Source organism: Eleutherodactylus coqui, chromosome 12 (genome assembly GCF_035609145.1).
Source record: "Eleutherodactylus coqui strain aEleCoq1 chromosome 12, aEleCoq1.hap1, whole genome shotgun sequence".
Classification (NCBI taxonomy): domain Eukaryota; kingdom Metazoa; phylum Chordata; class Amphibia; order Anura; family Eleutherodactylidae; genus Eleutherodactylus; species Eleutherodactylus coqui.
In genome coordinates this window covers 9164986-9181084 of record NC_089848.1, presented here as the reverse complement: position 1 = coordinate 9181084, position 16099 = coordinate 9164986, and the positions used below count along the sequence as shown (strand labels likewise).

The 16099-nt window shown below is 42.5% G+C and overlaps 1 protein-coding gene across 8 annotated transcripts in view; it reads left to right on the top strand.

Moving 5' to 3' along the window:
• The window catches only part of GLI3 (GLI family zinc finger 3), a 244228-nt gene that overhangs the window by 179080 nt on the left and 49049 nt on the right, over nucleotides 1-16099 (top strand). For 6 of the 8 annotated variants that reach the window (XM_066585474.1, XM_066585469.1, XM_066585466.1 and 3 more), the window contains 2 exons: nucleotides 10928-11144; nucleotides 13996-14112. In XM_066585474.1, the coding sequence (XP_066441571.1) occupies nucleotides 10928-11144; nucleotides 13996-14112 (334 nt within the window). The remainder of the gene's footprint in view (nucleotides 1-10927; nucleotides 11145-13995; nucleotides 14113-16099) is intronic. The other 2 variants (XM_066585471.1, XM_066585470.1) reach the window with 1 other exon arrangement.

Below are 16099 nucleotides of genomic sequence, written 5' to 3'. Positions count from 1 at the left end.
CTTCCCATTCCATTGTTAATCAAAGTAATGCAAATAGACATAGACTAATGTTCTTCAAGATTTGTCAAACTGCAAACCCTAATCTGTGGCAGTCAGGGCATGTTGGGAGTTTACCGGCCGTGAATATTAATGCCAATTTTGGTATGATCAGCAGACCCTCTAATGTGTTTGGGAGCCTCCAGACCCTCCTCTGATGACAGGATCGAGCTGATGAATTTCAACATGCCCAATCGTTTTGCTTTATGTAAGAGAAGTTACTGTTGGAGGAGTCTGGCAGCAGCTTACCTACCTTCCGCATTTAGAACACATACACCTTTGGCAGACGGCTATCTAACATATATACGGCCAGCCTATAGAGTTTCACAACAGCTGGGGGGGAGGGGCAAGGTATTAGGACTGGCACATATAGTATTTATAATGCAGGATGAAAAACATGCCCACAAGACAGTTTGTATCAATGTTTAACCCTTTAGTGAGCAAGTCTTGGGCTTTAAACTGCTCTATAGAAAATTTATGGGGCGGGTTTAAAGCTTCTGCTTCTGTAATATAGCAGGAGTAGGCCAATTTCCTGGCTGTCTACCGGACTCCTACTGTAATGGCTTGGAACAGAGAAACCTCTGTTCCTGACCGTTTAACCCCTTCCATTGCGCTATCAATAGTGATTACGGCATGTAAGCAGGTGATGGGCAGAGCCTTCCCCTGTTATGTAATGTGAGTGCAAGGTGCCGATGGGTGGCCATTGCAGCAAGGGGGCTGACAAAGGTCTCCACGTCTGCCAGGTATTTCAGCCTAATGGAACCCATCTCTGCCAGAGTCTGATAGGATATGCATAGTGTAAACCACTACAGAACTGATTGCATCTCCAAATCCCCTTGAAGGACTAAAAATGGTGTTTAAAAAAAGTCCTATGAAGACTAGTAAGAAAAAAACACTGTAAAATTTAAAAAACATTTCTTCCACAAGACAATTTGTAAAGAAAAAAGTAAAAAATAGACATAATAGGTATTGCCGCACTCATAATAACTTGAACTACTACAATTTTTAGTTATTTACCCCACACAGTGATCCCAGTGATGAGAAAATAATTTTTTAAAAAGTCAGAATTGCTATTGTACGTCCCTTTGCCTCATTAAAAATGCCATAAAAAGCAGTCAAAAAGTCACATGTATCCCGAGATGGTAGAAATGAAAAGTACAACTCTGTAGGTGAAAAATGAAAAAGTTATGGGCCTTGAAATGCGATAATACAAGTTTTTATTTCTTGAAAAAAGTGTTTTTATTGTGTAAAAATAGTAAAAAACCTATTAAAAATACATTAATTTGGTATCCCCACAACTGTATAAACCTGCAAAATGAAGAGAAAAGGTCACTTATCACATATAGTAAACATCGTAAAAAAAACAAAACTGAAAAAGAACAATGTTCTGGGTCTTGTAATGCAGTGACAGAGAAAAAATTTCATATTTTTATGTTTTTAGTGCGCAAAAGTAGTAACAGATAAAAACTTTAGAAACTTGGTATCACCGTTTACCCCTTCCATACATTTATATCCTGGAGCGTCAGGGTATGTATGCAGAGAGGACGCGGGGCGACCTCTCTGCATACAGCGCGGGTGTCAGCTGTTTAGTACAGCTGACACTTGCGGGCAATAGCCATGATTGGCTGTTCGGCCGATCGCAGCTATTAACCCTTTAAATGCCGCTGTCAATTCTGACAGGGGCATTTAAAGCCCCTGAACATCGTTCGGGGGGTCCCGTATGCCCCCCCCCCCCCCGCGGTGAGATCGGGGGAGCCGTGCAGGTGTCATGGCTGCCGGGGGCCTTCTGAAAGGCCCCATGGCTGCCTTGAGAGACTGCCTATCAAGCCATCCCCGTGGGGTGGCTTGATAGGCTGCCTGTCAGAATGCAGTATGACGTAATGCTACATAGCATTACGTCATACTGCAGGAGCGATCAAAGAATCGCATATTGTAGTCACCCAGAGGGACTTAAAAGTAAAGTGAAAAAAAGAGCAATACATTTTATTTAATTGTAAAAAAAAAAAGTTATAAAAGTTTTGCTATATCTATAATTAAAAAGTCTAAATAATAAAAGAAAAATACATATTTGGTATCGCCGCGTCTGTAAAAGTCCGATCTATTAAAGTCGTGCATTATTTACCCCGCACTGTGAACAACATCTGAAAAAAAAATAGAGAACACCAGAAATGCACTTTTTCAGTCACCCTATATCCCAGGAAAAACGCCATAAAAAATGATCAAAAAGTCGTACATATTCCGAATTAGCACTAACTGAAACTACAGGACATTCCGCAAAAACTGAGCCATCACTGAAGTACATCAATAGAAAAATAAAAAAGTTATTGTGCGCACAAAATGACCGCAGAAAATAATTGAAAAAAATTAAATGTCTTTGAAAAAAAAAAGAGTGTAGTATAGTAAAAAAAAAAACTATACAAGTTTGTTATCGTAGCAATCGTACCGACCCATAGAATAGAGTTATCATGTCATTTTTGTTGCAGTTTGTGCGCCGTAGAAACAAGACGCACTGAAAGATGGCGGAATGTCGTTTTTTTTAAAGTTTTACTCCACTTAGAATTTGTTAAAAGTGTTTCAGTGCATTATATGGTACATTAAATAGCACCATTGAAAAATATAACCCGTCCCACAAAAAACAAGCCCTCATACAGCGACGTCGATGGATAAATAAAGGAGTTCTGATTTTTTTTAAGGGGAGGAGAAAAAAATTAAAATGGAAAAAAAAGGGTATCATCATGAAGGGGTTAATGTGGTGATCCAGAAAATAAGACTGTCAGCGTTTTTTTAAAGCACAGTGAACGTCAATAAAGCAAAACCCCAAAACAACTGTGGAATTGATGTTTTTTTCCCCAACCCCCCCCCCCCCCAAAAAAAATGAAGAATGTTTTACAACACAGTAAAAGTTGTCCTGCAAAAAATCCCGCCCACACATACCCATATAGCTATTACATAAAGGCGCAGAATAGGCCGGTCATCACGGCATCACATGTGGAGTTTGCAGTAGTACACCAGCTGCAACAATGTTCCTGAATTTCGCACCCAAATCTGCACTGCTAACTGTGAATCTTGACCGCAGGAGCACATATTCTACGATGCTGCTGCAGAATATTCCATCCTGTGCGAAAGGATGGAATATCCCTCAGGGCTCTTTCACACAAGTGTATATCGGCCCCGTTTTCACATATGGCCGATATATGCTGCCCATCTGATGCATTGGTTTCCATTGCATCAGTTCAGATGGGTGTATTCCCAAAGCGTAAAAATGTCTGGCTGGTAAAGATAGTGCATACAGTGTGCATTCCGTCCAGATGTTTTTATGCCGGCCAGAAAAGATAGTTCTGGAACTATCTTTGGCTGGAATATGGCGGCCGCTGCCATAGACTCCTATGGGAGCACATGACAGCTGCAGGAGAAGGGAGGTGGGAGGGAGTTTAGCAGCGTGACTGCTAAACTCCCTCCCCCTTCTCTCCTCCTCTCCGCCTCTTGCCGGCTGTCTGCAAAGGGAGGGGGCTGGAGCTAGTGTGCTTCTTCTTGCCGGCAGCTCCCATAGGCTGGAGTGGAGAGGGGGAGGGACTAGTCTTGCTAAGCTCCCGCCCCCTCCCCTTGTTGTAAGCCGGCAAGGGGCAGAACGGGGCGGGAGTTTTTAGCAGAGCTAAACTCTCACCACCCGGCCGACAGTATCTTGGGGCTGCGGCGTATATGCAATACAGCCTCGGCTGTCTGAAAGGGAGTTAAAATGGGAATCGTTCACGCGATTTCCGGCTGCTCTGTGAATCGAGCTTTAGGCTGGTGTCACACCGGCATATTTGCGCATATATAATATTTGTTGTGCAAAAGAAAAAAAAAAACACAGCATGCTCAATTTTCTACACTTTGTGCACCATAGAAGTCAATGGGATGCGGAAATGCACGCAAAATACGCTGAGAGATGCATGATTCACTAAGCAGTTGTGCAGTAAAAAGAACACATCTGGAACTCATTAGACTAATTAGCCATTTCAATCAGTGTTTTTTTTTTTCCCGCACGGAAAAAGTACAGTAAAATATGATGACGCGCCCGCAAAAAACCACTACACTCATGCGCGCACAAACACGCATACGCTCATGCCACATTGGCTCATCCTTTTTATTTTCGGCATTAGCAATCTGTAAATTAACGCTTGTGACCATTTCAGACTGGCGATGCGTCCCGCACCGAACATGATGTTCGTCATCAAAGAGATTGGCAGCAAGATGGGCTGACTTAATATGCAATAAACCCTTTTAGTACGAAGCCTGCGAGCAATGGGTTTTAGATCGTTTTTACAACCTTTCGTCTTAACTGAAAGCAATTTTTTGTGCCGGTCTCAGTGGCCGTATAGATAACGACAAGACGGGCATTAATTAGCAGTCCAGGACAGATTAACGGACAGAACATAGAATTGAAGGTTATAGGGAAAAAAACTGTAAGTGAGAGCGGTCAAGTCCACCCCAACCGGCAATGAATCGGTGAGTCGGGTAGGTTATTTATGGTAAGTTGGTCAAATGAAATATTCTGGAAATAAATAGTAAGCGGCGCGGATTCAGCCAAGGAACTCCTTCTATTTCTCAACGTACATTTGTTCTCTATCAATCCAGAATGATCTTCTAAATCCACACATGACATTGTTTTCCTGCGTTTTAATGAACAGAACAGGGTAGTTACACTTTGTAATATATGTTCACTGAAAGGAAGAGGGAGCATTAAATCATTGTGCCGTGTGATGAATGGTCTGTACTGTACATTGAAGAATAAATTGAACAAACTGGCATAGAAGTCAGTGAACATGAAATCAGCTATTAGAAGGGAGCTTGTGAACAAATTCTGAAGCTGATATGCATCTTTTGATTAATGCCCTATCAATCATCCGTAGTGGTTACCTTAGCAAAGTCAGCCTGTAATCATTCATAGTTCCTTTCAGGAACACTGGCAGGGACTATAGGCTTGTAATAACCCAACATTATTACTGATTTCCTACTGACTCTTGCAGAGAACAATTACCGTCTTCCGCATGTTTGGGGCTTTTTGCATTATGAAAAAAAAAAAAAGTTAAAATGAAAAGAGTTCTCTTCAAATAGCGCCGGCATTCTCTTAGGGTATTTCTAATGATATTCTGTCCTAAACGGCAAAAAAAAAAAGCTCTTGCAAGTCATAATAATAGTAATGTAATTACTCGGAATAAGTCCTGTTTTGGGCTGTGCTTTATCAAGGAAGCATAATAATGAAAATCATTGGGATTATTTGCTTTAATGAGTTAATTTGGACATAATTATAAAATGTGTATTTTTGAATCTAATGTGGCTGAATGGGAGATGTGTTCATTTATCATGAAAGTGGCTGGAGGAGAATAACAAAGCCTTTCAATGTCGGTGCAACCTACCTAACGTTCACTTATGTCGTAGAATAGTCCGGAGAGATGCATGTCATACGGAAGTGGAAAATCTTAAAGAGGTTCTTAAGATTATAGTAAATAATATAGAGGTTTATTGCAGTAGGGGAAGAGGAGGGGGGGGGGAGTGTTGCTTACAACTTCACTGCATGTATACAGGGGGTGGAGAAAAATATGGAAACACTGTATGAAATGCATGGGATTTTATTCATTAGCACTGAGCTGCCCTTTTGACCCCTGCTTAGCTGAAATCTTTCCCGCCAAATTTTTGTTTACTTCACCTCTTGCCCTGCTCTGAGTGGTTTTGGGAGCCGGCTAGTAACAGCAGCTGTGGCTCAAACGCCCTGACCAATTGAACCTTGTGGCTCGGACAGATGTTCACAGCAGCATCTGTGTCATATTACCTCCACTTAAAATCGGTCTCTACGTGTCTTATTGAAATATTATTTATAATCTCATGTATTTTATATGGTGTTTCCATATTTTTGCCCATCCCCTGTATGTGTGTTGTCTTGTAGCTCCAGGGTGCTGTGTTCGAAACTTTACCAATGCATCATCTCCTAAGAGTTTATAGGAGAATTTACTAAAGATTGGTCAGTGTTTAGTAACAGTGCGCTGAAGGACGATGCACCAAGTTTATTAAGAAGCGCACGTTGCCTAATAAATTTGGCATATGTTTGGATAGTCCAAGCACCAAAAAAGGTCTCTGCAAGGTATGAGCTGGCATAGATTTATGCTACGTTTGCATCAGTTTCTGGTGTAAATTACATTATATCTATCAGGTCGTGGGAGTCCATGCCCCTTTTGTTAAGCTCCACCCAGTTTTCAAAAAAGTGGCAAACATGTTGCAAAAATGTTAAAACTCTCAAATTTTTAAGTAAATGCAGGGGTGTGCAACAATTTGCCATTTTTCCCAAATTTCTTAATTCTCCCCTATATATTTCCTCTGAGCTTGCGTAGGTTTTCTGATTTTGCCCTACAATCCAAAAACAAACATGTCAACTGGCCTCCCATCAAAGTAGCCCTGTATAAGGAAAAAACTCTTTGGCAAGGGGTGTGATTAAGTGGAGATGATAGTGCAATATGTACCCCTGGTTTCTGTGTGTTATACATGGTGCCAGAGGGACTGGAATACAGACCTACAAAACGGGTCGGGCCTGAATCATCCCAGGAGAAAGAACTCTAAATCTATATATATAAAATTGAATGTATGTCTGTATGCGTGCGTCTGTCTGTCTGTTTGTCCTTTATGCGCTACTACACCATTCATCCGATCGCCATGAAACTTTGGGAAGTTGTTGAGTGCACTCCTGGGAAGATTATAGGCATAGTACAAATATTCTATGATAAATGGCGCAAGCGTGAGCGTCATCGACGGTTACGACCCCCTACGTAGATCGTTCGATTTCCATCATTGCCACTAATTCTCTCACTTCCCGATGTCGTAGAAACATGAAATTTGGCACGAGCATTGACTATGTCATAAATAGGAAAAGGTAATGGGTCCCAACTCGATTATTCAATTCTATGCGCAAAAGAATTAGCGTCCAAATTTTACGTACGGAATCTAATTTTCTCGCTTCCCAATGTCATAAAAACGTGAAATTTGGCACGAGCATTGATTATGTCATAAATAGGAAAAGTTAATAGGTCCCAACTCCATTATTCAATTTTAAGCGCAAAAGAATTAGCGTCCAAATGTTACGTACAGAATCTAATTTTCTCGCTTCCCAATGTCATAGAAACTTGAAATTTGGCACAAGCATTGATTATGTCATAAGTAGGAAAAGTTAATAGGTCCCAACTCGATTATTCAATCCTAAGCGCAAAACAATTAGCGTCCAAATTTTATGTACGGAATCTAATTTTCTCGCTTCTCAATGTCATAAAAACTCGAAATTTGGCACGAGCATTGATTATGTCATAAATAGGAAAAGTTAATAGGTCCCAACTCGATTATTCAATTCTATGCGCAAAAGCGTGCGGAATGTAATTTTCTCACTTTCCAATGTCTTAGAAATGGGAAATTTGGCACGAACATTGATTATGTCATAAATAGGAAAAGTTAGCAGGTCCCAACTTGATTCTTCAATTCTATGCGCAAAAGAATTAGCGTCCAAATTTTACGTACTGAATCTAATTCTCTCTCTTCACGGTGTCATAGAAACTCAAAATTTGGCAGGAGCATTGATTATGTCATAAATAGGAAAAGCTAATGGGTCCCAACTCGATTATTCAATTCTATGCGCAAAAGAATTAGCGTCCAAATTTTACGTACGGAATGTAATTTTCTCACTTTCCGGTGTCATAGAAACGGGAAACCACTGAGGTAACATAAAAAAGCTGCGCTGTGATTGGTTGTTATCTAGATATATAAAACGAATGTATGTATGAATGTCTGTCTGTCTGTCTTCGCAGCAACGCGCGACGGGTAAGCTAGTAATAAATAAACATATAAAACTATGCATGGGGGTGGTTTTACATCTGGACCCAGAGTTCTACTTTCCTGGTCCATTCAAGGAGCATAAAATGGGAATTCCCATGGCCAGAGGGCTCCATCTCAGGACATATCCGAAAAGCGCCGAACAGACCTCATCGACTATAATGGGGTTCGTTCGGTTTCCGCTCAGCTGCCCGGCTTTTGGGTGGAAGAAAAAACGCTGCGTGCCGCTTTTACTTCTGGTATTTTGAACCAGTTCTGCAACAGAACCTCCAACTGCAGTTTCCAGCACAGATGTGAAAGCGGCCTGGCTCTGGTTCAAATAGAACAGCTTTCAGGGATGAGTGGATACAAGTATCGGTGCTCATGTAGCAGCAGTGTTAGCACCAGGGCCCAGCCATTGAGTTTTAATTCATATAGTTAATATGGTTATCAAAGTATTTTTTTTATAGTTAAAAACTGTTTAATATGTGAATGCAGCAAATCTGATGTTCTTACCCAAAAACAATTAAAATAATCATAGAATTAAATAATTAGTTGAGGTGTAGACTTATCTAACCTCTATATGCATTTTGGCATGCTTTAATACAGACACATATGAAGGAGGAGAAACAAAGATGGCCTAACCGGTTCTCTGACTACCTGATGCACATTGTACACTAGTATGCACCAGTCGTCTAAGTCGTTCTAGACTGGTAGTCAGCGAAGCTGGGGTGGCCATCTTTGTTTCTGTACTGGAGGATCGCTTTAAAGTGGCCCAAATTGTTGAATTAGAATGTGCCCATTTGGGCATTACCATGGAAGATCTGACTCATTTTAATGATTTAATATGTCTGATTAATGAAGGAAAGAGGGTAGATGGTGGCGGACCTTTTACCGATCTACATCTGAGTAGTACGCGTATGCCTCCTCTTATGGAAATCCTGAAAATCAACATATTTTTGATAATGTGGCAGATAAGCTAGAATATGTGGAATCTACTAGGTGTTGGAATGTAAATAATTTCACCCATGTTGAAATGACTCCCCTTCTTGAATTAGATCGCGATACATTGATATCGATATATATGTGGTTATGGACCACATATAGTATGTATCAATGTGCCATGATCTCTTCAAGGGTCACAAGTGTTACAAAATACTAGAAATATTGTGCAAAAGGCCTGGGAGACTAGGTTTATTAGTTGGGAGGGGGGTAATTATGTGGATCATGTGTTATAGGACTTAGTCCTGACTTTACCCTTGATACCTTGTTACAGAAAATCGAGTGCATACTTCTTGACGAGCACGTCAAATTGGCGTATATCATTTCTATTAGTAGATGTGTGTAGTTATATATGTGGTAATGCAAAAACTGTTTTTATTTAGGGTGTTTGTTCTGCAGTCATAATTTATACTGATGCCAACATTCCAACTAGGCACCCCGCTTTAAAAAATTCATAGGCAAACTGGAATAAGTTCAGAAAAGAGCTACCCAGATGGTAAGCGGTCTTCAAACCACCATGTCCTATGAGGAACGGTTAAAGGATCTGGGAATGTTTAGCTGAGAGGAGACTTAAAGAGGTTTTCCAAGGAAATACTATTGATAACCTATCATCAGGATAGATCATCAATAGTCGATCGGCTGGGGTCCACCACACTGGTCTACGACCAATCAGCCGAGCGGGCGCATGCTGTCTGCGCCGCAATAGCATAGAGATCGGAGCGGAAGCCTCCGCGCCGGCATCCATCTAGTGGCCGATGCTTGTAACTGCAGGCAAGGCTCCCATTGATTTAAATGAGAGCCTGGGTCTCGAGTGACGGACCCCAGTCGATCAACTATTGATGACCTATCCTGATAATAGGTTATCAAAAGTATTCCACTGGAAAACCCCTTTAATAGCTGTCTACAAATATCTGAAGGGCTGTCACAGTGCAGAGGGATCAGCCCTATTCTTATTTGTACAAGGAAGACTAGAAGCAATGGGATGAAACTGAAAGGGAGGAGACACAGATTAGATATTAGACAGTGAGGGTGATCAATGAGTGGAACAGGTTGCCACAGAAGGTGGTGAGTTCTCCATCAATGGAAGTGTTCAAACAAAGGCTGGACAGACATCTGTCTGGGATGATTTAGTAAATCCTGCACTGAGCAGGGGGCTGGACCCGATGACCCTGGGGGTCCCTTCCAACTCTACCATTCTATGATTCAAAGAAATGCAGAAATACTCAAATACACATTTGTCAAACCATTTCTAGGCAAAGAGACACGGCCATTTTTATCTAAGGAAGGAGCAATAAAAAACACCCAGATTCAGACATTCAGTAGGAAGGCGAAGAGTTGTATAAAGAAGAAAAAGTGAGAATTAAATGTAACTTTCTCTTATCTTCCATTAGCGATTGGAGTGTATCACTGGGAACAATTTAGTTGAGGAGCGTGCGATAAAGAGTGGTTTGGCAATGCCTGCTTGCAGAGTGAAGTCTTTATGCTGTAATATAATTTTCCTCAGAATTGAACTGTAGGCTCAGGAACACAGAGGAGTAATGAAGTGATGACAGGTATTAGCATGCATAATGGGCTTTAATAGACATTTAATGATGTTAAACTGGAAGAGAGAGACGGGATCTCCCACCGGAATATCCCCACACTGAAACGCATTGATCAGCAGTCTTACGGCAGACTTTAATGCAAGCTGCGCGGACGGAAAGTCTTTTTAGGTGACATTCCGGCTGAGCAGAACCTTCCATCGCTTTTTCCCGGAATGAGTGATATGACAAGCGTTGTGTACAAGACACATTTACCAATTGATTTTCCTTTACCTGATAATGTGATTTGAAGACTTATGGAGGGGCGCTCACATTCCAAGATTTAGAGGATGTCTCATCACACAAGGCATCCTGAAGATCCTGCGTACGTTTCCGTAAAGTGACTTATTTCTAACAGGTCGCATTGAGATTAATTGAGTTTTGTATGTAATGTTCAACTCTACATAGAGGATAAGAACAGCGAGAACATCAGAAAGCAGAATGACTTCATGTCTTTGTTGTCTGCTTTTTCCTTCCAGCCCAGCATTGAGCTTTACGTACCCACCGACCCCGGTGTCCCTGCAACAGATGCATCAGCATATAATAAATCGGCAGCACGGTATTGGCTCGGCGTTCGGACACAGCCCCCCACTTATGCACCCAGCACCCACATTTCCCAGCCAGAGAACCGTTCCAGGAATTCCCAGTGTCTTGAATCCAGTCCAGGTCAGCGTGGGTCCGCCGGACATAACTCAGGTGAGGCGGTCTTCTTGCCTTAGCTTGCTTGCCTCTGCGCATATTTGAACATTATGTATATTTATCTCTCTCTATATTTCCCGCAGTGTAAGGGCTTCCTTTGATGGACGTATTTGCGCACATTTTGGCGCACGTGAAATGTACATGCAATACGCAGAGAATAGTACCACTGATGCTAATGGGTTCATTCTCAATAATGCTTTTTGCATGCACATTTCATGCCCGCGCAAATAAAAAGGATCTGCTGTATTGATTTGCGTATTTGCGAAGCAAAGGTACCCTAGAGGTTTATGGGAGGTGCACAAATACGCCCGCAACTGGGCAATAGGCTGTGCAATTCTGTGGGAAAAAAACACATTTGGACCTTATTAGGCCACATAGCCTTTTATATTAGGACGGGGGAAGGCGGTGATTGCATGCACATGTGTTCTGCGTGTGCAAAAAGTACAGTACTATGCACCGATACGTGTGCAAATAAACCTAATTCACTGTGCACATATGTGTGCATACGCTTGTCTAAACAAGGGCGGTTTCACATAAACGTTTGCGCAAAGCGCACGTGAAAGTATCATATTTTTGCGCTGTGAACGTCATGCTATCATGCACGTAACTGCGCATTTTAATGGGGCCATGCAAATGTTCTCTGTGGAAAAAAATGGCCACTACCCAGTATATCGCCCGCCACGGACCCTGGCCAAACGGTAAGTAGCCGTTCTCCTGTATGTAAGATCAATGTGCATCCTAATAAAATAATATTCTTCTCCTCCTATGAACCTCCCATAGAGGTCACAGCAGTACTTGTTGTCTTCCATATGTCCTATATAGAAAGGTTGGATTTGCAGATTTACCTTCTAGAAGACATTTAAAGCAAAACTTTCTGAACTATTTGTTCTGGTTTCACATCAATGGATATTTTTAAATCTGAAAATGTATTTGCACTCGTGCATCAAAGTCATTCCGCCCGTCCATCGCAGGCCGCTACTTCAAAGCTGCAGGATGGATTAGAAGGCAGTTATGCGCAGCATACGTTATGCCCACATACATCATTCCTGTCTGCCCATTGTTTGCCTTGCATGTTTTCCCATATCCTGCATGTCCTACATTATGCACATCATTATATTAACGGGGTTCCAAATTAACTGTCAATGTAGCCTTCTGCTTCTTGTCTTCATTGGTAATGAACAGCTGTAGGCACCAACCTCATCTCCTCCTAGAGCCCAGGCTCTACATAAGTCAGCATGATGTATTTCCAGGGAAGATATTTATATATGCTTCCTGCAGTCCTCAGGTTCAAGGCATTGTAAAACCAACAAGGCAATTCACCAGCTATGAGCCATGTAGACCCGCAGCACACTTTAAAGAGATGTCTATCCGACTGCCATGGGGGTAATATGGACAACATTGTGGGTCAAAATGGGAAGGGTCACCGAGGCTGAGAAAACATTTTTATTCTTTGGTATTTTCTGGTTGATACAAAATGGAAGGAGGCAATGCGGACAGCCGTTAATCACAGTCTAGGCAGACATTGGCTCTACGACTTACAGAGGTGTTCTTCAAGTTGTCCTATATGGAGATCGTGGTTATTGTAAAATGGAAATGGTAGCAATTAGAGATGAGCGGGTATACTTGCTAAGGCTAACCACTCGAGCGAGTAATGCCTTAGCCGAGTATCCTCCTGCTCGTCTCTAAAGATTCGGGGGCCGGCGGGGGGAGAGCGGGGAGGAACAGAGGGGAGATCTCGCTCCCCCCTGCTCACCGCCACAACTCACCTGTCACCCGCGTCGGCAGCCGAATCTTCGTAGACGAGCTGGAGGATACTCTGATAAGGCACTACTCGCTCGAGCAGTTAGCCTTAGCGAGTATACTCACTCATCTCTTGTAGCAATCTAATTACTGCAAGAAACGATTTCTGATTGCAGTTTGAAGTGTTCATTCTCACACCTAGACCACATTGTACATCTAAATGGTCTTTAAAGTTCAACCCCTCCTGCTTTCTGTTCTGCTAATGATCTAAGACTAAGGGTCCTATTTAGAGGAGACGATTCTCCTTTGAACGAGCGAGTGAGGTGACCGCTAATTCCGTCATACTCAAGCAGCCCGTTTAGGCAAATACATTGTTGGCTCGTTCAGACAAGAATCGTTGACAATCATTTATCCTTTCACATTGGCTGTATAAGTGAATTAGAGGGACAGTGCGAATCCAGGCAATCAGACTAATCACCGATACACACAGTTTTAAGTGTGCCCTCTTTTACTCGTCTTCTACATTCTTCCTCAGAACCTGATCCCTTCTTTCCTCATGTACCCCACGCTCCCTACACTCTTCATAAAGCTCTTCATATCTGTGCTTCCGTTTTCCATCATTTTTTCATTGTATAATTTACCGTTTTTGAGGGTTGTGTTGTCTTTAACCCTTTCCAATCCACTGTCTGACCTGTAAAGACATTATGATTTAAGGTTGTACAGCTCTGATGTTGGAAGACGTCCATCAGGGTTCTTTTACTGTATATTGCCAGCCTCTCTGCTGTCGGAGCCTATCCAACGTGTCACCTCATGCAGTACTGGCTTTAGCCAGCGTATAGCGCTGTTGTATAACAGCCGAAAAAGAGTTAGACCCCTAGGAAAACCAGGATACAAATTGGATTGGAAAGGGTTAATGGGAAAGAAAAATAATCTTTGTAGGGAGATTGACGCAACCTGGAATTGTGTTACCCAAATGTTTCGATTAGTTGTTAAGCAAAAAGTGCGCCTCAAAGTCTGCATTAGTGAATGTCTATACATATATATATATGTAGAGTATATTGTGTGACGTGTTTAGCTGAATGTCACAAACTTATATTTCCTTGTTCAGCAGAATAAACCAACGAGCGAGTCTGCGGTGAGCAGTACAGGGGATCCGATGCACAACAAGCGTTCCAAAATCAAGCCTGAAGATGAGCTGCCCAGTCCTGTTGCAGGGAGCATACAGGTAGCTATATGTTTTATCATCATTGGATCACAGTGTGTTATTTTTTTTACCTAACATAGCCATAATGACATGCCTATTCATTTCATAGTATGACTTTATACCGGTCTCACCTTCATGGCTCCTAATCTGGCAAAATTAACCCAAACGTATTACTGTCCGGATATTCATTTGAATGGGTGCCATGTAACGATACATTTCCGCAGCAATGGCTGCAGGGGAAGAAAGTAACTGAATGGAGTTTCCCTCAAATAAAGTTGTTAATTTGGGACAACTCTGCCAAATGATAAAATCCGGCCAGTGATTGCTCGGGAAGCCAAGGAGCCGACTAAAAATATATCATTTCAATAACAGCGGTATACACGGAATTCCATTAAAGAGGACCTGTCATCACTTTTGCATCCACAGAACCGCCTACACCATTAAACAATGAAGTAATACCATTAAAAAAAAATGTGTTTTGTTACACTTTGTGATCAATTCATGCATTTAAAAAGAAGGTACAAACTTTCCCCATGCGACATGGTAATTCCCGGTGGGCAGGCTGGAACGTCTCTGGTGGGCTAGCGGTATTGTGTGTCCTGGCCAGACGACGTCCCCTAACGCTGCTCCCCTCTAGCACATCCGGAAGTGGAGGATTAGCGGTGCTTGTGCAGTTCAGTCTAACGGCTTTGTCCACAAATGGCCAGAAGTGCTGTGCATGCACTGGTCCACGATTGCCTGATGCATTTGATGCAGTCTCCAATGTCATCCTCAGCACAGTGCCAGAGAGGAGCAGACATATTCTAGCCCAGAGAGATCGTCTAGCCAGCCCACCAGAGATTGGAGATTCCCCATCACTGGGAATTACCCTGTGATGGGGGAAAAGTTTGTACCTTCTTTTAAATGTAAAAAAACATTTTACACTCTTCGTAAAAAAAAAAAGAATCCGCCATAGAAGAAGTTGCCGTTTTGCTGCAAAACTCGGCATGCAGTTACATCTCAGGCAAATGATCTGTAAAAGTGGTTCCCTCTTGGCCTATAGAAGGCTCTCGGAGGCTCCTTGTGTGTAGTGGACCTCTTTTTCCACTTGTGTAGAGCTCGTTGACCACTAGACACGTCTATGATGCAGAGAAGAGATTTCAATCAGTTACCAAAGTCTGAGAGGGGCGCATTATTAGGATGTGAGAAGCTGAATGGTCGTATCGATGAATTGTCACCAACCGGCCGTTCTGACCAGACTGCAAGGAGGTCTTGGGACCAGTAGATGCATAACGGTATATACCACAAGGCAACCGAGGTCAGAACACCCTCGACAGACCAGTGAAGAGGATCATCTGATCATTCAACAAGCACCAGCAGCTTCACCTGTTTTGTTGTCTGCCATCGAAAGACAGGTGGCGCCATCAATATAGGCTCCCTGTGTCTGTCAGAACCAGTTCCAAGTGCTTGTCTGAAGAATATTTTTGTCTCACAGCACATGTATTGCCTTTGCCACCGACAGTCTCCTTTGTTTAAAGTGGTGTCATGAATAACAAAACTGGACTGCTACTGTGTGGAACCGGGTTATCTTCAAGATGAATCTAGGTTTAGTTTGGGCACTTACGACAGCCAGACCTAGGGGTGAGCGCCTCAATCCTGCCTTTGCTGTGGAGCAGCACACTGCCCCCTGCTGGTGTGATGGTCTGGGGGGCCATTGCATACGACAGTCGGTCACCCCTAGTAGTGGTATGATATGTTCAGGACATCCTGCAGCCACATGTGTTGCCTCTCATGACAGAGCTTCCAAGGGGCATTTTCCAGCAACATAATGCTTGGTGGCACACAGCAAGGGTGTCATAGAAATTGCCACACTTCCGTGGGCGGTCCCGTCGCAGATTTAGCGCCAACAGAACATGTGTGGGACCATCTGGAATGCCAATTTTGAAAGCCGGCGAGTTTACACGATATAGAGGCTCTGTTACAGTAAATGTGGACCGATATATGCTGCAGGAGACCATAAGGAACCTGT